General features: G+C 37.4%; 1 protein-coding gene across 1 annotated transcript in view; it reads right to left on the bottom strand.

Moving 5' to 3' along the window:
* Positions 1-2941: 2941 nt before the first annotated feature.
* EIF4E (eukaryotic translation initiation factor 4E) overlaps positions 2942-24060 on the bottom strand; it is a 25451-nt gene continuing 4332 nt past the window's right edge. The window contains exons 4-9 of the mRNA XM_035890352.1: positions 15296-15433; positions 13015-13110; positions 10888-10951; positions 8849-8962; positions 6144-6283; positions 2942-3997 (exon numbers count right to left, since the gene is read on the bottom strand). Of these exons, the coding sequence (XP_035746245.1) occupies positions 3883-3997; positions 6144-6283; positions 8849-8962; positions 10888-10951; positions 13015-13110; positions 15296-15433 (667 nt within the window). The 3' untranslated portion in view covers positions 2942-3882. The remainder of the gene's footprint in view (positions 3998-6143; positions 6284-8848; positions 8963-10887; positions 10952-13014; positions 13111-15295; positions 15434-24060) is intronic.

The raw sequence follows: 24060 nt of genomic DNA, 5'->3' as shown, positions 1-24060 counted from the left end.
CTCAAAGTGAAATAGGTATAAACTATTTCCTTACTGGTGATGTCATTTTCATTTGTCTGTGTCTTGCTCAATATGAAAAGGCACAAATTCTGCATTAAAAAAATTTTAAGACCTAACTAAAAACTACTCAAAAAAAATTTGCAGAAACCACTGACTGTTCTTAAGAGGGCAAAGTCATCTACAAGTTAAGTGCTAGGCAGTCTGAAAGATCTATGGGTTTAACTATTAAGCCCAACTATTTGGTTTAGTACTTCAGTGCAGGATGTTCTTAAAATCTAGTTTTAAAACCATCAGGCCCAGACTCAAAAGTAAAGCTTCTTGGAATCAAGGGAGGTCACACATATCAAAGGGATGACCCATGTCACTTTACTAGGCTGAAACGCAACGCTTTTTTTGCTTTTAGTAGGGGTCCCATGGAGTCCAGAATATTTTTTTCCAAGCATTTCTGTAGGAAAAGATTCCATTAGGTGGGATGGAAGCTTTGAGCTCAGTCCAAGCTTTGCTAAAAGCTACTATTTCCAACTTCCCAGAATTTGGGTAACATTAAAAATTAAGTTTCCTGAGCTAGAGACCGCCTGAAACAAGACAGCGACAGTGCAGCAGGACAAACAGAAAGCTACAAAACAAAAAGCATTGCACAGCCCAAGACTTACAGTACACCCAGCAGCTGTTAATTCACAAATAATCCTCATCTTTTACCTCTTCTTCCCAGGCTATATTTTGGCACATTCTTACACCTCTTTGAACACAGCAAGTTTCTGCTTTCTGTCCTTGCTCTGCTGGTTTTGTACCATATAAAAACCACTTCTGAACAGATGCTTCAGACATCGCTCCAGACATTTATTCTTTAGTCTTCTCAGGCTTACTAAAACCACACATTGACAATGGCTACCCATTTAGCTGGAAATTTAATGACACTGAGTATTTTGTACCAGATAATTGAACGTTTACTGCTCTTTTCCTCTTACAAGCCTGTGGCTGTTCTATTAATACGCAAGGATGGAGAGCTCTCAGCTTCCTCCTAGAATGTAAGAATACAAACCACACCGTTATAATCAGAAGAACGTTAGTATGCAGCACAAAGTTATTCACAAGTTGAAGAAACTAGGTTCGTGGTCACTTGCTTCTTCTAGCAATGAATTAAAGGCATAGGTTATATATTTGATAAAGCAACTGTCATTTAATTTTTTTACTTAAGCCTTCTAGAAAGACAGCAATTGTTATTTGAACAGTGATGAGCCTCAAATCAACCTACTTGAAGTTTTCATATTACAGTTCCAAGCCAGTTGGCTGCTTAAATAGGCTCAGGCTCCAAAACCCGAGACCATACAAAAAACCCCATCAATCACCTTTCTAGAGAACAAAATGCTGCTACCCTGAACAATATTCCAGTCAGTCCTGTAGCAAAATTAAACAAAACCAATACTATATATACTTCTCACAAAAGCACTCAGTTTAATCTCAATGCTCTTTCCAAAAGGGCAGCAGTACCTATGTTTCTGAATTACACTCATTTTAGTGAGCCTTGCCCCAGTGCTCCCAAATTACATACACACAATCTAATGTTACCACTCAGGAAACTGATTCATCTTTACCTTCCCAAGCATACAAGCATTACTGGTTTACTCAGAAATATCAAAGCCTTTATAAACACTACTCAGCTTGAGGCTGATGATATAGAACAGAAATAGTTAGAGAAATTTAGTTCAAAAAGCTTACTTTAATTTCAGAGATGATTAGCTGAAGCAGTAAGCTGGAGAACAGGCAGGGACAGCTACATTCTACTATGAACAGACCTATTAAACAAACCCAACTTGCTTTGCACACCTGCAAGAACCAGGGCAGGCAACCAGTTACACCAGAATCCACAGAAACCAGCATACAAACAGCCCAACAGCACTCTCCACATCCAACATCTACCCTGGTTAATGACCAATACTGAAGGCATAGTGTCATTCGATAGAGATGTCTACTGTAAGTGTTTCTATTAAACAGACTTAAGGATGATCGACAGGTTAACGTAATACCTTTTTGGTATAATCTGGCACACTATTTACAGCACACATTTTTTATAAAATGTGCAAGAAGTTGTTCTTAGCCCACAGAAACACTTCAGTGCCTTAATCAGGCAGATTTAAAAGCCTGATTCAACTGAAGCTTCACTGCCACAGTGGCTAAACTTGCTTTAAGGAGTTATCACAAAGATCAAAACCCCAATAAGCATCTGCCTTTAAGTTTAACCGAAGAAAGGCTATCTAGCCCTGGCAAGATCTTGAAGTACCTCACATGCTAAAAATGAAGAAATTAGCAACAAAGCATCGATTTTGCTGCATGGTCTATTAACGAGTGGAAAGACAAAGCCTCTCACATGGTGCTCAGAACAAGAAGTTAACTCAATGGCCTTCAAAATTTTCCCTCAATCCTGCAAGTCAAGCAACCTTACAGCTCCCACAGCAACTTCCAAGCCAATGAAAGTTTCATTTCATTGTAAGACATACATAATAGCAGACTATCGAGATCCTCATATACTTTTATTTTGTAGCCATGTCTCTAGCACACTTTACTTATACTTTGTATAGGAATTATATTCTTAAAAGGAGAACCACTCACTTCAGTGCTTTTAGTGTAGTTCCTACCCAAAACTAGACAGCTTTCTATGTACCCTCGAATTTCCTGGTTGGCGTAAAACAAAGTCAAAAGAGAAACAACGAAAACCATGATCAATTAGTCCAACCACTAAGAGAAAACAGTAGCCACATCAATATAATTCACTTTGATTGAGGGTGCTATCTAATAGATTTATTAAAAGTTTCAGAATATAGCTCCAGACTTTCTCTTTCTTGGAAGACACTACAACAGAAGCCACAGTAGAGACTGCCTTGTCACAAGAAGTACAAATACTTGCTGTATAGATGGAGAAATAAAAGGACAAATCTAGTTGTCTAAAAGACAATTCACTGTACACATTTTATTTACAGTTTTGTACACTGTCTTAATATGAATGGGACCGCTTTTCTACTTGAGCCATTTTAACCAAAGCAAAATAACCTAAGTAATACAAAGTGTTAAAATACAGCATAAGATACAAAAACAGACATACTATTTCTAGTAAGGAATGTAAATTATGGTGTTACATTAAAAAAAATCCACAATTATGTTTAGGAAATCACACAAACAGATCACTGATTTGACTGAAATGCATAAATTTCTAGCAAAGCTTTGATGTTACAAAAAACAAAAAAATTACCAAAGAATGCACAAAATTAATGTTTATTCCACCTTTGTCATATTCCCAGATTCTTCACCAAGTGTTACATGAGCAAAAACAACTGAAATCAAAATATCACTAATGTTACCAAATAGGGAAAACAAATAAATTAATCTAGCAGCCATCAGCATAGGTTACAGCAAAGATGATGCTGTATAAAAAAATTGCTAGAAAACTGTATGCACCATACTCTTTTCCAAACCAGCAAAATGTTACTGCATACAATGCAAACGTAACACAGAGTAATTTCCTGCGGGTACAAAAATGCAACTTTTTTTCTGAATACTGTGGATAAACAAATGGGTTTTTTTTCGTAATAGTAATGTTTCTACCAAGCTATTACAGAGTGGGCCAGGAAAACATTTATGGATTCAGGGGGTGAAGTGTACTAAAGTTATGATTGGTAATGGTTATTTCAGCCAAAATAGAAAAAAAAAATGAACACAGAAGTACAAGACAAAGGCGAATGAGACTTCTCACAAATCTTAGCAACACTTAGATGGAAATCAAATTTAAATGTAGTCCACTCTGCTTCTGAAGAGGCTTTGGTTCAGCTCCCAAATCTCGATTGCTTGACGCAGTCTCCTATGAAAGAATACTCAGAAGGTGTCTTCTTAAACAACAAACCTATTTTTAGTAGTGGAGCCGCTCTTAGTAGCTGTGTCTGCATGGGACTGATAACCAATCACTATCTTTGGAGGAAGTCCTAATCTTTCCTTGTATACTCTCCTGGAGAAAAGAAATACAACAGTTTAAGTGAAGCCCTTTGGAAGGAATTAGTTACAGGACACCTGCTTTTAAGATCTGCTGACATATTAATAAAAAAAGCTGCCTATTTTGAAACAACTTCTAAAGTATGAATAAAGGACTTGAAACAGGATTTTTCTAACTTATTGCATCTAAAATCAGCTTATAGTTCTGTATGAACAATGACTTACCATATAAAACAGGACAAGCTCTTGCCAAAAAATAATTAACAGGCCTACATAAATGTAGAACACAGGGATTCTACTGCATTCATGTGAATATCATTAATATCAGCAAGCTATACTCCCACATATAGAAGCAAAACAGCTATGAAGAAGTCATGGTCCATGATTCCAGAACTACCAAGATGAATCAGTCACCTGAACCAAATAAAACAGCAATTCCCTGGAACAGTCAGTTTTTATCACCACACACATCTCAGTTGCACAGACTTGCTGTCTTCTCTTTAACTGTTGATAGAAAGCAGGCCCCCCACCCCTACCAATTCATTCTTGTACTGGTCACAGGCAGCTTCCCAACAGGGGCATTAAGAAAAATCAGCTTGAATTTTACAACTTAAGAGAAAGCAGCATCAGTAGCCCCCTTACGCACACAGCATTTCTTAGCACAGAGTACGGGTGAGAGGCAAGCCACTAATGGCACTAGGCTGCAAGCTCTGACTGAACCACAGAACAAGCCTGTTCAACGGCAGATTGTTAACAAAACTACATAAAGGTGTTTTTTTTAAAGCTTACCCTAATCATAATGGAGCAGTTTACAAGACCATAGCTTGCTCCAATTTTAACTGTTAATTCAAAGCCCGCCTCGATGATGTCCTGTGTAACATGCTCTAGGTGAACCTGCTTTAGCAGGAGGGTTGGACTGCATGATCTCCCAACCCTTGCCATTCTGTGATTCTGTGTGTATTGTCTTTGGAGTTATGGCAACATGACAGCAGGTAGTCAACATAACTTACCTTAGTCACTTTGTCAGTCAGTTTGCAAAATCTTAACTTCTTTTACAGCTAGTTTAAGTTCTCCAACTGAGTAATCTTAGCTCCTTAGTTAATGGTTAATACCATTCTAAAAATGCACCCTGATGCCTACTAGGTTTGATGTCAGGTTATTCTCTACTAGCAGAAGATCTGAACCACAGATCTGTTTGTCTATTTTTAAACACTTACCTTTCAAGTCTGAACATGACCGTATAATAAAATTGTTAGTATAAGGCAGCCCCCACCAGATTATTAAAGGCCCAAATGAGGAATGCATCAAGAGAGCCATCCAGTAAGTGAAAAATGTTCGCAAGCTACTATGCCCAACAGTAAAAGTTTGGCCTAAGACAAATGTGCTAAGCTGGAAAGATAAATATTTTCTTTGGTTTGCATAGGTTAAGTGGCCTACAATGATTGAATTTAACAGCAGGTATTTTTGAAGCATCAGGAATCCAACTAGCTTTAGCAACACTTGCTAAATAGCAGAGCACAACATGCATTTTCTGCAGTAGAGACACATTATAATCTGAGATGGCTACTATTGCTTACTGGAATGCAGACTACAACATACTATTACATGTGTCAAATAACCCAGCATTATGTTGTTTGATTCACAATTTAACAGACAAAAATGTAGGAAAACATCTGTAGAGTTTCACAGCACATCAGTAACCAGCTTTTTTCAAATATAAGGACATCCTTGGGAGTTTAAGATTTACAAAGCCTTTCTTCTCTTATTTTTAAGCACCACCTCCCTGAGAAAAATCTTACCAATATATCACTGTTACTGGCCACCCACCTTTAGAAACTGGCATGCTGCAACAGAATCTACACTATCTACAGGTATTAATCACAATGCCTCACAGTGAAATTAAAAACTTCTGCCAAGATTTGTGTTCAATTCCTCATTATTTCTAAACTACAGTGAAGGCAGTGCAGCAGTGCAAAGCTGTTACTAACATAAGCCCATACAGAAAGCTACATAGTAACACAAATAATTTGGCACTGAGTTACCTGAACTTGGGATACAGGTCCTGACAGGCTACATTTGCCTAAAGCACATTCTCTATCAAGTTAGCTGGCTTTAAAATGCATTGTTACACTTCATATATTCAAGACAATCACATTACTTACCCTATATGCGTAACAGCATCCCTGTTTTCACATTCAGTTGTCCATATTGCTATTTTATCACCCTTAGTTCTAACATTAACAACAGCACCACATACATCATCACTGTAGTCATCAAACGACTCCCCAATAAGGCACAGCAGCTACAAAACAAAGATTAACCATTAAAAGCAGCAGTTCAAAGTCAGAATCCTACTCCATAGGCAAACACTTAGTGTACACAAAGGACTTTAATACATTTTACTGCTTATAGCCACGTGCTATACAGAAATAATTGTCTGTTTATTGTAGTATCTTCCTGAAGTTCCAAATGTTACAAATGAATGTAAACTCAGTTGTAGTAAGGTATCTTCCTCCTTTTTTGAGTTTTCCATCTCTCCTCCTGTCCCAGCAGCTGCAAGTTCTGACACAGTTGATCATTTATGTAGTGCTGCCTCCCACCCCATCCTCCCAATCCAAAACCAGGTAGTAATTAAAGGAATTTATTATTCTTCCTAAAGTACATTTAACACAGGTAGCCGAATATGAAATTTTAAGTGTTTACATTCATTATCTAGGAAGAACCTGTGAAGAACTATTTGGACAATGCCAGTTATGTGAGGTCCAACTTCAATTCTGAAATAAATCAATTCAGAGGCAAATCAGACTGCAACTTAGATGGAAAGTGCTATCTAATGAAGTGTTACTTCCTATCAGCACACTCGGGAAGCTTCAGAGTTCCCATAGACTCTGAAGTGGGAATCAGTCATCCTGAACAGCGGGTAATACAAGTGAAACAATGCAAGTGTACAAATAATACAAAATTATTCCCCACAGACTTCTAACAGTGAAGCTTGGAATTGGCAAAGATGGTACACTTCAGGAACACTGGATTGAGTTAGGGCACATCCCTATACAATATGCTGTGAAAGTACTGTATTTTAAGTATTTAAAATCTACAACTTGCAACTCATAAAACAAGCAATTTTTAGATAGACAAAACTGAGTATTTCTTGTGGTTAAGACAGACTCATGTAGTTCATGCAGAACTAAAAATCCTTCTGCACACAAGTATTAAGTCTCCAGATGGGCACTTGTTTACTTCACTTGCACAGTACATTAAGTACACTGCCATTATATTAATTTTCCAGAATCACTTATAACATTTGGAAATTCCACACACTTGCAACTTTTTGAACAAAGAAGGTCTTTCAGCACCCATGAGCTGCAAGGGCTGACTTCATCAAGGAAATACAAAAAGGACAAAGCGTGCTACTGAATAAATCAGGTATAATTAAGCATACTTTAAATGTTACACCCAATTGCAGGATGCACACCTTCACTGAGTAATGAAAGCCATAAATGTTTAAGTTTAAATGACACACATTCAAAATATTGATCAACAGCCTTAGTACATGTACACAAAGATGATTACCATGCTCAAACACCAGTCAAGTACATTGCTCATGAATGCTGCACAATAGGGGAAAAGTTTTCTCAAATGTAGTTTACAGTTAAGAACAGTAAAGACCATTAGATTATAATAAAAATTAGTTCCAAAGGGAAGTGATAAAGGAAGAGGTTTTGATTTTTATTGGAGAAAGTTGGTTAAAAATAATTACTGGAATTAGAAGTGACAGGGTTGTTTTAGAGCACATACCCCAGTCACCTGGGTATTTGGGCTCTGTGCCATTGCTCACTGCTAAACAAAGAGCAGAGCCCTTTAGCCTTAAGTCTATGTAGACTATCTACATGTTTCCAATCCATATGTAATGGTTATTACGAGTCAGAAGGACTCATATAGGCATTTAGGGGGAGAGGCCAAATGCACGTAGCAAGACATTTATTTACTCATTGCCTAGTAGTATAATGCTCATCATCCTTTCTTCAAACCACTACTACAGTGACTAGAAAGATCTTCATAGCTCTGGTATTTTGGACACCTCTGCTTTGATCCCAAAGGCCATTTCTCCCTTTTGAAGGGGCACAATAGTTCTTGCTTCTCACACAAGCAGGGAGAAAAGATCAGAGATTTTATAAGATTGCTTTGCATTGTACTGCCTGCAATCCATGCCCCTAAAGCCCAGATCATGCTACACTCTCGTAGGTTACTCTGAATCAGTTCCTAGACAGTACAGTTGTATCCTTTTCTACAGCACATCTACTGCAACCCACATCATCTCTAGAAGTATATTTACCATTCAAAAAATCCATTCCAAAAAGATAACAGCAATGGAAAAGGTTATTTTTATAGTGGACAGAAGATTGTGCTATTACTTGCCTATCCTAGCGTTAAGTACAGAAAGAAAAAAAATAAAACCAAAACTCCCTTGTTTTAGCAAGACCAAGAGCTGAAAACCATTCACTTGCAAGAGTATTTGTAAAACACATTACACTTAAGCAGTTAAATTTGGGCGTCACATTCAAGGCAAAGTATTATTTTCCCAATAGCCCTGACAGCCATTCTGTATATTCCACAGGAAAAGGTTAATCTGTCCTGTAGAATTATCTCTATTGCTGCCCATTCTAAGCAAGTATTCAACAGAATACAACTCCATTGAGCATCATTTGAAAAATCATGTTTCAAATAGAGCCTGTCAATAAAAACTTACAGGACACTGTGCTGCCAGGGAGTTAGAAGTCTAGTGTGGCACACAGAAAGAACACACCAGCTAAGTAATATAAATGCAAGATTCTTCAGTTGCAACTTGTAAGGCCATAGTGCTTACTGTCTCTAGCCAGAAGCGATCAAGGTCACTTCGTCTCTGCTGTTTGTTTAGTGTAATTAGCCATCGTCCTCCACGCTTGTTTTTTTCATCTTCCCACATGGGTTCAATCCCATCCTGCAAAAGAACAGCCAGAAGTTAAATCAGACTTGATTTGTATTTTTCCTAAAGACTAACCAAAAGGCCAGTGATAACTGAAATAGCAAGTTAAGAAAAAAGTGTATAGTTTAAGATACATACCTGTCCAGAAATACTGTCTCATACCAATACCAACATTCCAAAACAACTTAAAAAGGTGCACTTTCTCTAACAAATTTTTATTTCTACAGAAGAATCACAGCCCTGGCAAAAGTCTTGTCTACACAACATTACATAAACTGTGGGCACAGGCAAAGTCAAACATTCACTTTGCCCCGTATGAAACCAGATAACATTAGCAGCTACATTCTGGAGCCCTTATTTTAAGTCTTGGACTCATTGCAACATTGGCCAAGCGCTTCACGCTTATGCATAAAGATTATTTCACCAAAACAGACACCCTTGGCAGTCTATCTCTATTACTTTCTGCACACACAAGGTGAGACTAAGAGGGTTTTAATTGCCAGGGCCACAAAAATCAACACACCATTCAGAAGTAAGTGGCATTCCAATTCATGCTTTACCAATGGCCCTGCACTGAATTAAATTACTCTGGATGCACTGATCCAGCAAAGCAGCCAGCTGCCATTCCCATATCCACCAGCTAGACTGCACTTCAGGTAAGTCAGTCATTAAAAAAAGCAGGTAACTGTTTAGACAGAGAAACTTGGTTAAGAAATGTCTATTAAGAGAGCTGCACTACAGAACTTTGGCTGAAAATTAAGTGTTCAGCACACAGGATGGAGTGGTGTCAGCTCACTTTAAATTTAACACCCTAACTGGCAGCTGCAGAGCTCAAACTACTTCATCACCTTTAAGAGGCACTCTTACGAGGTCACGATTGAAGGACAACAGCAAGAGATTGCTCAGAAGCCTGTAGCAGTTGCCAATTCTGTACCTGTTCCATGCATTTAAATAATTAAATTACTGTGTTTGCCTATCAATCATCAGAATAGATACACACACTTAAAACACAAATTTAGGCTTCACGCAAAAATTACAAGCATGATCCATAGATATTCTAACTTCTGAAGGGCCTACAGCTCCTTAAAAATTACCAGTAAGGTTTCTCAGTCACCTGAACCATTGCGACCTTCCCAAACCCATGCATCACCACCTCTTCACTGCCTGAAGTTGCTTAGGCTTACAAGCTATGTACACAGTCTACTGAGGAGTCCCAGGCAGTTAGCTATGTTTTATAAGCAAAAGAGGAACCAGGCAGCAGTATTTGGGGGATTATTTAGGTACTTGAATCCAGAAAGGAAGCTGTATGTTAAAAGCACCTCTGAGAAGTTAGGATTTAATTTAGAGCTCCAGTTCAGATCTCCACTCTAGCTGAGGCTGGATTTCACATATACTTTCTCATGAGAATTTCCTATTCACTAGCCTGAACACTTCTTCAGCATGCTTCAAGTGTCAATGCTGGGTACGATTTTCTATTTCATACATAAGTAATACAGCACGTAACTGATGGTGTAAAAATTAATTATAGTTGTATTATGCATCTGGCTAGTAGTGCTCATAAAGAATACTGTAGAACATTGCAGCCTCTCACAGAACTCAGACAATTTAACTCATGTCACACCAAATGACAGAGATAGAAAAATCTTTCATATTATAAAAATCATTGAGACAATTATTTGCACAAGTATCTCAAACATAGAATGAAGACAAACATAACAACAGATTAAAATGTACTCGGTGAAGTGTGTTAAGGTACTTGCATTTTCAGAACTAATGACAGCCTGATTTTCAGAGGGCATGTGTTTGGGACTTCCCAAAAAAATTATCACCTTTAGGACATAACATTCATGAATATCTGAAGTGAAATATTTGGGCAGTGTCTTGCTTAGTCAGGAAACTATCAACATCCATAACTGAAGAAAAAAGGTTAGCAAGCATACCTTAAAGAGCGAGTAGTCACAACCAGGCATTAAATTACTAGAGAGCTGGATATGGTTGTATAAACTATTGGAGGAAAAAAAGCAGGATTAAAAACTAAGCATTATTTTAAGGTACGAAATTCTCAAAGAATCTAAGACATGACTAATAAAATACAAAAATTAAAAAGCATTAAAGTTATTCCAGAAAAAAACCTATTTCCCAAGTATTTTTCAGCAGTATAAAAGCATTAGCTTTAAGATGCCCTGGGCTTAAAGAAGCAGAATGGAAATTGGTTTATGAACACTTGATGGATTCCTATACAACAGTATTTTCCAGAAATACCAATGCTTCTTTTAAATCTAGTTCTAATTAAGTTATTAGAAACATAACTCACTGAACTTTCATGGCAACAAGTTCTGCATGCATGTTTATTCTGTATATACACACATGGAATAAGGATAATTTTTATATTTCTCAGGCTACTCTCTCTGCAGAGAGTACTTTTAATAGAAATATTCAACTTTGTTATTTAATACAATACTCTAGGGATGAAGGCTGTAGGCCTGATAATTCAATTTGAAATAAGGACTCAAAAGGCAAGAACAGATGACAGAAACAACAAAATATAAAATACATACTCTAAATTAAATTTACAACTATGCAGTTCAGAGCAAAAAATTAAAGGAGTACATACTATCTCCTCCTCTAGCAAGAAAGATGGGGTTTTTTTTCCTGCACTGTTAAGGTCAGACTTCAGAAAAAGGCCTGCACATACCAAAATAACCTATAGACCAAGACCAACTAATATTCAGGCATGGTCCAGCACCAAAAAGGAAAATAATTACTGTGATGTTTAACAATTAGAAATCAGGCATTGGAATTTACAAAGCTAGTTACTGTTTTATCAGCTTCCCTCCCTTAAGTTTACCTTAATCTTAGTACTTTCTCCCCAGAACAACACACCTGTTTCTCCCACTCCAACCACAACAGAGACATAACTTCTCAAAGGCTTATGACTGATTTTATTCCTCAACTGCAGACATCTAGATTAAGCACTTCTTTTAATTACACAGACTATCTTGGTTATAGGAGCTCAAACCTCCTTACCCTTAACTAAATTTGTGAGCTTCAAGCAATTTAGCCTCCCATCACATACCCCAAGACTGCAAACTACTGTTCACTCAACCATCAGTAACCCCCCCCCCCAGTTGGAACAGGAAAGCTGGTTACAAGAATATTCCCCTCTCTGATGACTGCACTGATAAATACTCGTTCAACATTTTCAGTATCTTTATTTCTTTCCTGTTGGTGCTAATGAGCCACTGATGGGTCTTATTTTTCTACTAACACACCACCTCTCCCTTACTGATTACACCCAAAAGAACCCTACCACTCAATGAAGCATGAAATGTTAGGAAAGATCAAATATGTAATGCATTTTTTTGTCACCCTCAATTTCATGCCATTTGCATTTTCTCCATATTTCATCATTACAGAAGGCAAAATCTTCCAAGTAAGCCACGTGAATTTGACTGAAGCAAGTGTTTGGAAAGCACAGGCCTACCTTCAAAGGCTTTATTCTTGCTGTTTGAGCCTAACTGCTTTTGCAGACCTTTGATTTAGAATGAAGGTCGTTTCTCCTGTAACCTCTAATGAACTGCTTTCAAGGATGCCATTAATCTGCAACAATCTCCCAAGTACTATGCTCCAGATTCAGGCACTCTTGAACATCTGAAGTGAGTCAGCTGTCTAAGAATTTAATCAACTGGCAAAATTTGGGGCCAAGGAAGTAACAATCAGTTGGCTACAACAATTTACAAATTCCTGTTACTATACGATAACTACTGCACAAATACAATTTTCTACATGTATGTCATGTACATATGAATAAGCAGTGTTGCAGTGTTAAGAGCAAGACAATGTGCATTTAAAGCATAAAAACCTTCTCCAATCACATTTTCTTCAATGGTTACATCCTACCACATTCTGAACAATGGGGTAGACCTTACCTTCCACTTTGCAAACATTTCAGATTACTTCCAAAAGTTGCAATTCACGGAGTACTTTTATGGGGTTTTTTTGACTTTGGCATAAGCTTTGCCAACACATGCCAGGATTATTATGCAGATTGAAAAATCTTTACTTACGCCCAAAAATCTTCAACAGTATCAAACTTTGAGATAAGACGAAGATTTGCTTGCCAAGTTTTGCTCTTGTCATTTTTAAAAAACCAGAGTGCCCATCTAAAGGAAAACAAAATAATAGCATCTAGAAATTAAAGTATATTAAAAATATAATTCATTATTTGTATTGTTATATCCAAACTAATTGCAAACCTTAAGATATTATTCAGCATGGAAGTCAGTTTTCATCAATAAGCTACACGAGAAACTCAGTTCTCAAATCCAACCCTTCACAGCTCAGCAATATTTGTGTTTCCATTACAAGAATGATGGCAGACTTGATCAGTCTATTTAGGTAGATATTTTAAATAGTTTTGGAACTTTTCTAAGACTCTAAACCTCTTAGCCTCAGATGTTTCTCCTTGCTGCCACTGCTAAACTGCAATCCCCTACTGCAAATAACTGATTATGGTCTAAAACAACACCAACTATTCAAACTAGGAGCACAGCTCCCTTTCCAGTAATTTCCTTGTAAAGGTTACAAAAGCTAATTATATCACTCCAAAGCTATACAGGACATGAAAGTTTCCCAAGCACTCACATACTAGGAGAGCATAAATTTTAAAAGGGAAGCTGTGTTAAGCTTACTAATGTCAACAATCTTAAAAAACCCACCAACTTTAACTGTTTCAAGCTTTTAAATCTGCACATATAAACACGACTAAATGAAAAATTTTCCATCCAATTTTCTTCATCATTATCTCTGCTGAGTACAAATCTCAACATATAAATTGAACCTGTTACACAAATATGCTCTTTCTGAATCTAAAAAGCATCGTTCAAAATGCTGAAACAGCATTTTAATGTCTGATGAGACACTTAACAAAACAGGCTTATTTTTCTTATTTTTCATTCTGATAAGTTTCAGTACTGTTGAAATACTCTGGTTAGCATTAGAGTATTTATTTTCTCACTGCAGAGTACTTTAAGTCACCAGGTATCAATCTGTTGTTTTGAGACCTTTCCGGACATTTCAAACCTGTTTTACAAGGTTGTCATTTTCCAATAATAGACCCACTACCACTTGTAAAGGAGCGTCAGCACCAATTCAACCAAAGTGTTTAGAGGAAAAAGAGGAAAGATGGAAGCTGAAGAAATACAACAAGGGAAAGTAGGATGCGCACAGCATAGCACTACAGTGCAGTGTGGTTTTCCACACTTGCTCAAAATTTAGAAAAAGAGTAAGGTGTCACTTGGTAACAGGTTCACTTTGGGGCAGCACCTGCCTACCAAAGTTAAGCACTGAGCACTCCACATCAGCTCTTCAGCTTAGTTGGCAAAAATGACTTCTAGGTGCTCTTTTTAAAGTATATGTATGCTGCTGGCACATTTAAAGGAGTTCAACCTGTAAGCTTGTAATATCTTTCCTGCAGAAAGGTAGTTCAAGTGGAGGTTTTCAAGTGCAAAGCTCCTTGGTAAAGTCCTCATTTTCTCTATAGCTCAGTGAAAAGCTGAGTAGTAGCTTTTAAGACATACCTGGTTTTGCACACTGAACACAGAATTGAGTAAGGCGGCTTTGATTTTTCAGTAACTTTTCTTAACTGTACTTTTAACTACTGCTCCATGTTTTTCTTGTTAAACAATAATTTAAGTACTCTACAGTTTTTTTCTTAGTGACACTTTGGTACAAACATATGCTTTTGCACTTCACAGGTTTCTTCTGCTGTGATAATGCAAACAATATTACTGTAGACACCAAGCACTCATATGATCAAGTCTAATCAGCTCTTTGGCTGATTAACACAACTTCTACTACTTTCAGTTCCAAACAGGATGAAAAAAATGGTAAGATATGAAGGAGACTGAGAAGAAATAAGAATGAGACATCTTTACCACTGGCACCTTAAGTGCCCCAAGTGCAAGGCAGAATGGAAGGTTTTCCAGTTCTGCTTGGCAGCAACTTCAACTTCATCTCAGCGTCAGTCTCTTAAAGCACACCAGACAAAAGCACCAAAAGCTCTGCTTGCCTCCAACTAAAAGCAAAGCCATGCTCTTTCCAATTACCTGGCTGCATTATGAAAACCTGCAAAGGTTTTCAGCTTCTGTAACAACACTACATGAAAAGGCTCTAAATTACAACAGGATCAGATCCTATTTTTCTCTGCAACCTCACTGCAAAAGTCTTCAAAAAATTTGAGAACTCTCAAAATACTGCTAGAAAACATAAGGTAAACAAGAGAGCTGTAAAGCCACAGGCATTCTTCTATCTCTGGCAAATTTATGATCACGCTTCTGTACTATTTACCTGTTTTGTAGTGGATGCTTAATATACTGTTCAGGGCTGGCAACCTCCTGACTAGGTGCTGGCTCGGTTTTCTCCTCTTCTGAAGGCTGAGGGTTGGGAGTGGTTTCCTGTTTGAAGAAAGGAGTTATTAATAAGTTCCTTCTCAATTTTTATTGAAGTAATTTAGTTCTTTGAAGTAACTTTAAGAAGGTTGAAGTTAAGAGTTGCTCTAATTCATCTTGGATTAGCGCCCCAAATCACATCATACAAGCACAATCTGCATCCCTTTATTCTTCAACATCTGAACAGGTCCTACCATAAATACTAACTGCTGGAATTCGCATTCTGCTCTTCAGTGATTTGCTTCCTGTGTCATGTTTCCAGAATGGTTTACTTCACATACTTGTATTATTTTGGAACAGTTCTGAGTGTTAGTTCAGAAATACACAATATGCTATGTTATCTAGAACATGCACATCTGAAAATTAATTCCTAGAATAATAATTTCAGAAGGAAAGTGATTTTTTTAAAATCAGTTTCTAACAAAGCATTATTGGAAACAGATGTACAGGTCCTGTTCATTTAGAAAAATCTGTTATTACAAGTAGGAGATATGCCTACAATTCTCAGGTCTGAAATCAGCTATTACAAGCAGCTAGAAACCACACCAGTAAGTGGTTATCTTTGTATTTGCAACATCACTACTAACAAAGCTTCGCACACCAAACAGCAGAATTTAAACACACATCAGTTCTCAAATTTCAAACTGAAATAAATGTAATTACACATTTACCACAATTAGACTGATTCCAAGTATTGATGTTTCAAATCTTTAGAGACAGTGCTAAAGATGTCAAATATACTTTAACACAAAGAAGTGAAGCAATATATTCCCTTTTCATGCAACTCCCCCCCAAGCTTGTCATTCAGTTTGAGAAGCCAGTGTGTCAGGTTTGAAATTCTAATGCCATTCCTTCAAACCAGGGAACACAAAGCTTTATTGTGAGGCCAAGTGTCCCCGCCAGTTACCACCATCTCTCCCTAATCTGCAATCCATGCTAGAATCTTTCAGAGACAAGGAATGAGGACTAGAGATCATTCCCTACAGCGAACACAAAGATGCCTGTATAGCTGACCCTGTCAAAGAAAAGCATTTCAGTAACATAAACAAACACTAACTATAGCAGACCCAGAGACTCTGGACATTCCTCAATGTGACAATACAAAAGTAGTACTTAAATTTTTAAACTTTGTGGTTTTACAAGAACAAAGCAACGTAGGGGTGGGATTAAGTAATGGTAAATCATCTAATCAATGAACCAGTTTATTCCAGACTTTCACGTTACTCAGTTTATCATCACCAAAGTTGCTGAAAAGTAGAATGGATTTGAAGCGGTAACAAACGTTGTTTAACCTTCACAGTCCCAACTGCCAAACTCTTCTGATAACACCTAAAGATCTGTCTTAACAGGGATTTTTAATTAGCAATATATTTAGCATTATTAAGCATCGTATTATGTTTTACTTCAGAGAAGTTACACCTTCATGCTTGAAAATAATTAAGTGTGCTTTAGTTTAAGAGATCACTTAGAAAAAAATCAGTTCAAAAGCTAATTTACATCATGCTTAAGAATGCTTTCGTATGTTCCCCCGTTCACAGTGTAAAAACTGAAATGTGAAGGCCTAACAGGGGCAGTGACAACTAGAATGGTGCTTTGATTTACACAGTACAAGGTGCAGGTAGTGCAATTCCCTGCCACTTAATAGAACTAAATGCTTTCCGAAGATTCCCTAATGGGGAACATCACTGACAAACCCACAGAAGCAGAGTGTTGAATAATCTGTCAAATATCCTCCAGTGTAATACTATAAAAAGCTAAACAGATCTTCGAAAAAGCTTAGTAAGTCCTTCAAATTCTATCTAGAATAAAATTTCTAGCAGTAGCCCCATTTATTTTTAAGTTGATGGGGCCAAATATACATCTTTCCTTTTAATCACATGTAAGAACCCCACAGAACAAATTAAGATGGTCAATGCACAAAGGCTGTAAGATACACCAAAGAAGCATTTCAGTATTTCCTCCTCCAAGTAACCATTTGTATTATACTACAAAAAGCCAAGTACAGACAACCACAATTTGAGTGTTGCCCCTTCAGGGGCTTCTAACTAGAAGAGTTTGAAATATCACATGTGCAAATACAATGAGCATACAGGAAAAATCTTGTTGATATTTTGGAAGCACACCGAGCACTAGGCTTTGTGATAAAGCTTGCTTTCATTCACAGTACTCTGCGGTTCTGACATCTAAATTTTGTAATTGATTTACAAATGCTATTACACTAAATACTTTCACATCAAATAGATTCAACTCTTGATGAATGCAGAGTATCTTCCAAAAATAATTTCAGTGAGAATCCCATTCATGTTTGCTCAGCAAATAGCTTTCAACATGCAAAGAGCTAATCCTAAAGTTGCCCTGATCAGTCTTCCAGAAGTATCATAATGATATAAACTGGAAGTATCAATACAAAACTACTAAGCACACACAGGGGTATGCTATTTCATAACTTCTAATACAAGACAACATCAGAAAAGATTAAGGTAACACCTCCAGACAACTAAAAAAAGAATGCAGTGAGCCTCAATACCTGCCCAGGATACCAGCAGTCACCCTTCACATAACTATGTGAAAGTCCATTTCTGGACAAATGAAAGACATCTGACTCAGCACAAGCATTTTTCTTAAGTCACCACACTAACAAGTACCTTAAGATATTCTGAAGGCTACCTAGCATTAACGAAACTCAGACTAACCATTATTTCAAGGTCCTGTCCAAATCAGGACGTAACTCACCTCCAAGGCCTGGCTAACTATGATCTTGACCAGGGATTACGCCACTCCCCTCAAAATCTAACCCAGCCAGAAGAGAGGGTTTTTTTCAGTGCCAGGCTGCCCAGCAAGGACAGGTACAGCTGTGCACACCAGAATAAACCTGGAAAAAGGTGTAAAGTTGGAATCAGAGCTTTCTACCACAAAGCACTTTTCTGGCTGGTCTCAGAAGCCTAAAGCAGCTTGGTTTCACTACCTTTTAATTCCCACTGCCATCAAGGAAAGAAAAAAAAGGACCGTTTTCATTTTTGGCTGATTAATCATATCAGCTCCCATTTCCTTTCATCTTGCCCTTTATCTCGCTATTCTGACCACCAAGCTAAGGTATTTGTGTAGCAAAGCACTTTTCATTATTAGCCAACTACAAAGTATGTAAGTTCACTAATTGGCACTCAAAGTCCATTTCTTGTATCCTATCTCTTTCCAGCTAATGAAATTCTACCTCAAACCACAAGCATGCAGCTTTTAAAAGATTCTACAAATACCATATGAATAAAGTGATATTGTACACATTTTACCAATTCACACCTTGAAATCTTGCAATTGCTACCGTGTTAACTTAAAGTCAGACTGTCTCCACAAGCAGTTTCTGGGCTACTGAATTTAAAGTCCTTCATAATACTTTACTATTGCTCATAACTAATACGTTCTTTAACCTAAAATTGACATTGTGTCTACTATTAAACTAAGCCACCACGGGGTTTGCTGCCTTTAAAATAGATGTAATAAAATAGGGTAGTATTACCAGATAGACTGGAAAGCTTCACATGGCCAATCCTACTCCTCACACACAAGACATCATGTAATTAAAAGTGACATTTATTCGCTACCCACATGGTTTTCTGATGTAGGAATCAGCTTGCAGAAGTCCATGAAACATTTGCCTGCTCAGCATTTAATGACTGTGCGTATCTGCACATTACTTGGATTCTGACACTTGCAGATTTAATTGGTGTTATTTATTCTTTCTCCACAGCACGTAATGACCAACATAGCAAAGGAAGGTGTGCAAGTCAACCAGGACAGGAAACAAATAGCACTTACAGTAAAAACTGCTTAATCAGGTTTGTCTATTGAAGGGAACAACTAGCTTGACTAGGTTTCACGGAGTGTTTTCAGGTGCTGCCCAGACCACATTCATGTCACCTAATTGTCTACAGAAGTTGTTTAGGAAGTCCAGCTGAGAGAGCACTACATTTATATCCCAAAAGGACGTAACCTAGCACTATTATGCATTCTTGGTGAAAGTTAAGAGAATCAATTAGTGGAAGAAGCTTCCAAAGTTTTCTTGCATTGAACCAAAGTAAATTACATTTGAGTTTCCACCTTTGCGTTTAAGGTTTCCAACAGAATGAGAAAACTGCACATCCCAGTTATCAGATGTCTAGGGAAACAGCATGTCAACTGTCTGCTGGCCCTTATGCTTCTTGCAGATAACTGCTATTAGAGTACAGTTAGGATAACGATTCACAAGGAACAAAAATCAACAGCTATTTATTTAAAATTATTCTGGAGAAAAAAGCATTTAAGCCCACCCACAAGCAAGTACTATGTGCTGTAAGAAAACAAACCAAATTATGATCTATATGGAACTCTGAGGAATGAATATACAGATGTAAAAGTCATACGTAGTATGTGTAATACCAACCAGGAGAGAGTTACCAATAGCCACCTGTTACCAATTAAAGTGTTAAATAGTTTTCCAGACACCAGGACAGAAAAATTCTCTAGGCATGACACAACAAGGCCTAACATGGAACAACTATCCTAACTGCATATATTATTAGACCACCACAGATTTTTAGAAAGGCATTCGTTCGCTACTAGAAAACAAACATGGGGCACAATTTTAAATGAGTGACATCCCACCAAATTAGAACAGAAGAGCAGCACACATACAGGAGGACAGAAACAAGAGCTGAAGTAAGAGTCACATGCTTCCTCCAGGGTCAGAGGGGCACACTGGTTTGTTTTTTTTAGGAAATATAATCTCAGGTTTTAAAAGATGCAAAGAATATTTACAGCCCTTTAGACTTCTGAGAAATGAGTTACATATACTTGAAAGTACCCACGGGATTTTTAACATTTCATTCACAACCTTATGACTAGAAATTAGCAAACAAGTTACAAGGTGTATCAAAATACTTCAGTATCTTTGTGTTTTTTCCAGCAGCCTAAGTAGGCTGCCCTTGTGCTACCACTTCGCAGTTCGCTGCTGCCTTTGCTACTAGAACACAAAATCTACCCATGGGATAAGATGACTTTCCACCACTAACATTGTTAGTTCTAAGGAACTCTGACAAGAAAGCAAGAACTTCCCAAAAGGGCTGAAGAGAACAAATCAGATAACAAAACAACTCTATTCTCCCCACAGGCTTCTACACAAAGCCACTCCAAATTACTGTGAGTATATTGAGCCACTCGTACAACCAAGCACAGAATTTTACATCAGTTGAAAAATTAAGACACATTCAATCTTCAGAAAAGAATTTAAAACAAAATTTTATAATGTATGGATACTCAAAAGGTCAGTCTTCAACCAAAAAGATAAAGTACTGGTATGCCCAATCATTGTAAAGCATGTAATGTACACAAGCTACTTTGATAAACAGCACTGAACATGAGAAAAACTGACCATTATTTAAAAGATTGTTCATTTAAACTACTGCTCTGCACATTTAGAAAAACCTTTTTAGACAGTTAAAATTCTTCAGCCTTATATCAACTATACAAGAATCAAGGACAACTGCCACTTTCAGGCAGCAAACAGAACACTGGGCACAATGTAGCACACAGATCTGTAGATCACGCACCTTCATAACATGAACATTTTGAAGAGGAATAGGTTTTAGGACTTTAACAAACAAGTGACTGCTTTACATTTCAAGGTTAAAAACAGTCTCTAAACTTATGTTTAACCTTGTGACTTTAGAATATTTCAAAAGTGAAAGATTTGAAGAAAAAAGTCACACCAATTCACTTCTAAAAATCTGCATTTCTCTGTCACAATGCAGCTCTCTACCAACATCCCTCATTTGATTCTTCTCTATCTCCTCAAAATTCATACTCATCTTTACAAAGCTGCCAAGTCACATTTTTTCATCAAAATTTCCCACATACCACCACACCTGCAGGCAGTATCAGTAAATGAAACACAACTCAGTCTCATATGCTATTTTTATGCATTACCTTGAAATAAGTTTGACATTTCATATGCTGTGTGAAGTGTAATTTTTTAAAATTGCTTTCAGAGAAATGTTTATCTCAAAATCTAAAGGTTGTCCAACATCCTCCTCCTCTCAGAGGAAGCTTTGTATTCAGGCAGAAATGTAGTTTACCGTCCAAGACTTTATGATAGACTTTCTCAATTATTAAACAGCATGCAAGATACATTCACCCTGCATCATTTCAGAAAAAAATGCAATGAGCAAGCAGCTGTGTTCACAATACTACAGCTGAATACCATACTGATTTCAACCATAGCAGGTCACTGACTATATTACAGCAGAAATACCTGGTAATAAGAGTAAGTCTAAAGTTGAATATGGCCTGCACTTAGCATGTAAACCGTCTGTCAGTAACACAAAAGAAATACCTTTCAGCCTATCTTGAATTTTAGGAGCTGTTTCAAGCTTTCCAGAATTTCAAGGCCTGACATCACTATGCATGCAACCCCCTGAGAGTAGTTTCATTTCAAGAAAGCCTTGAGTCCTACCGACTGATGATTAGCTGTTTAAACAAGCATTTTTCAAATTATACGTTAACTGAAGTTTCACCCATGTATCTTAAAATGCGGAGTTAAATTCACAAGAATTGCCTTCACACAAGTGTAACGGTAACTGTCATGAAGCAAAAAAAAAAAAAAAAAAAAGAAAAAAGGACCATGATGCCCATTTCCAGTTTGAACGATGAGGGATCAGATGCCCTTGTGTCTATTACTTCCACACAACTTATACGCACGTAGAAGTTACAGGCTTTGTGTGGCTAAATTTTAGAGTCACCTTTGGTAAACTACTGTTTACTAAAGCATTACTATTGGTTTTGTTTGTTGACTTTGTGGACTTTCACACAGTGTTATCTGATCACATTTAATCCTCAAATGCTACAGTGTGAGCACACTCTAATAGGACACACTTCTGCATGTTCTCACAAATTAATCTAGAATAGTCTTAAGAGAACAACAATCTGGATAGCAGAAGAAAAACAGAGTTTAAACCTGTTAATGTTGCAGTGGCTTAAGTTTTCCCTGCACTGGAGAAGTAAACCCCTGTGCAATGGGTCTATATTCACTTAGAATAGGCTTGCTTTTCTTAGTAACCTCCATGGGACTCTTCACAGTACCCTGAACTCAAGTTCCAATATTCCTAAAGAGTTTCAAACATTTTTTCCAGCCTCTTAACAAGACTTAAGATGTATGTTACATTTAAGAGCACAGAACATCACTGATTTTAGCAGGAGCCTACATTAAAAAAAAAAAAGACTACACATTCAGTAGTGTTTTGTATTTCCTGAGACACACGTTCATACTAGGGAAGCATCACAGATGATACCTCTACAAACCTAGGTCCAGATTTTGAAGGTCAGCAACAGAAAGGCTTCCCTACAACGAAGAGGTAATCCAATCCCTAACCACACACACAATTAAATTGTTCAATTGAAAAGCACGTAGAATTTCCGCAACAGTAAGCATCCGTGACGTCAGTCACTAAGCAAGTCTAACTTTAAGCTTAGGTAGAAGTGTGAGCCACCTAAAAGGACAATAAACAAACATATTATTAATTAAATAAATTTGAAAATAAGCAAGAATAGCTGATATTTGTTTCCTGACGTCAAACTTACTTCAACTATGGCAGAACATTCAACAGCAGCATTACTTAAACTGTTATGAGTGTTGCCCTACCTTGCATTCTTACTGGCTCAGCACAGCTGTTTGTCACTTCACGGTGAACTGGATCTGGGAAACCTATCTTGCTGGCAAGTGGCGTGGCAAAATCAATTTGTTTATTTTTGGCTAAATTAGGCCCCAGATCTAGCTCAACATGCAACGTCATGCTTATGCAAGAACGACAGAGAATGGTGCAGAGACAGACTTATACCAGCACCACGGCCAAGAAAGCCACAAACCCATGCCTTTAGAGTAATTTCAATTTCCATTGGCCATCACTATTACAAGTGATTTATCACAACCCCTGCTAAGCTCCAGAGTCATCACAAAACTGAGCCGATAGGAAGCTCTCATCTTCAGATGTGCAGGCTGCAGGTCAGAAAGATCAGCTTTTGGACAGGAAAACAAGTGCTTGACACTGGTTGGAGAACATGGGAAGGGTGCTGCTGGTGGTCCAGCTCACTGTCTTAACAACTGACATTCTTCCTGTTCAGAACTACTAGTCAAGCAATTTATAAATGCTGACCAGTTTCAATCTCTTCCTTGTTTGCTTGTAAGGTGTTTTTTTCTTTTCTTCATGGAAGAAAGTCACAAAAGGCTCAATGTCCCTTAAATGAAAGGGTAAAATTAATTTTTATTGAAAAACAGTGATTTTCAAACAAACTGGTTTTGTTTAAATGTTACAAAGCCTCTCCAAAGTACACATCAGCTATTTATTCGGTCGGTAAGAAGCAGCAGCAAGAAACTAGCCTTCCTGAAGTTTCTCATTTTCTTGAAACCCTAATACCGTCTTCTGCTGTCCAATCCTAATGATACACAGGCATGTGAGATGAGAATAACAAACTACACTTGGACCACTTCCAGCTGCTTCACTTCTTTATGGAAGTGCGGGCCAGGACAGTGTTTACAAAACAGAGCATAACATCATAATCATAACTTAATACCTAGGAAAACGGCTTAAATATCACGAAAGCTATAAAAAAAAAAAAGCTCGAGTGAATAATAGCATT

The sequence above is a fragment of the Egretta garzetta genome, unplaced genomic scaffold, assembly GCF_000687185.1.
Source record: "Egretta garzetta isolate BGI_Z169 unplaced genomic scaffold, ASM68718v1 scaffold72, whole genome shotgun sequence".
In the NCBI taxonomy this organism is placed as follows: domain Eukaryota; kingdom Metazoa; phylum Chordata; class Aves; order Pelecaniformes; family Ardeidae; genus Egretta; species Egretta garzetta.
This window is presented reverse-complemented; position numbering and strand designations above follow the sequence as displayed.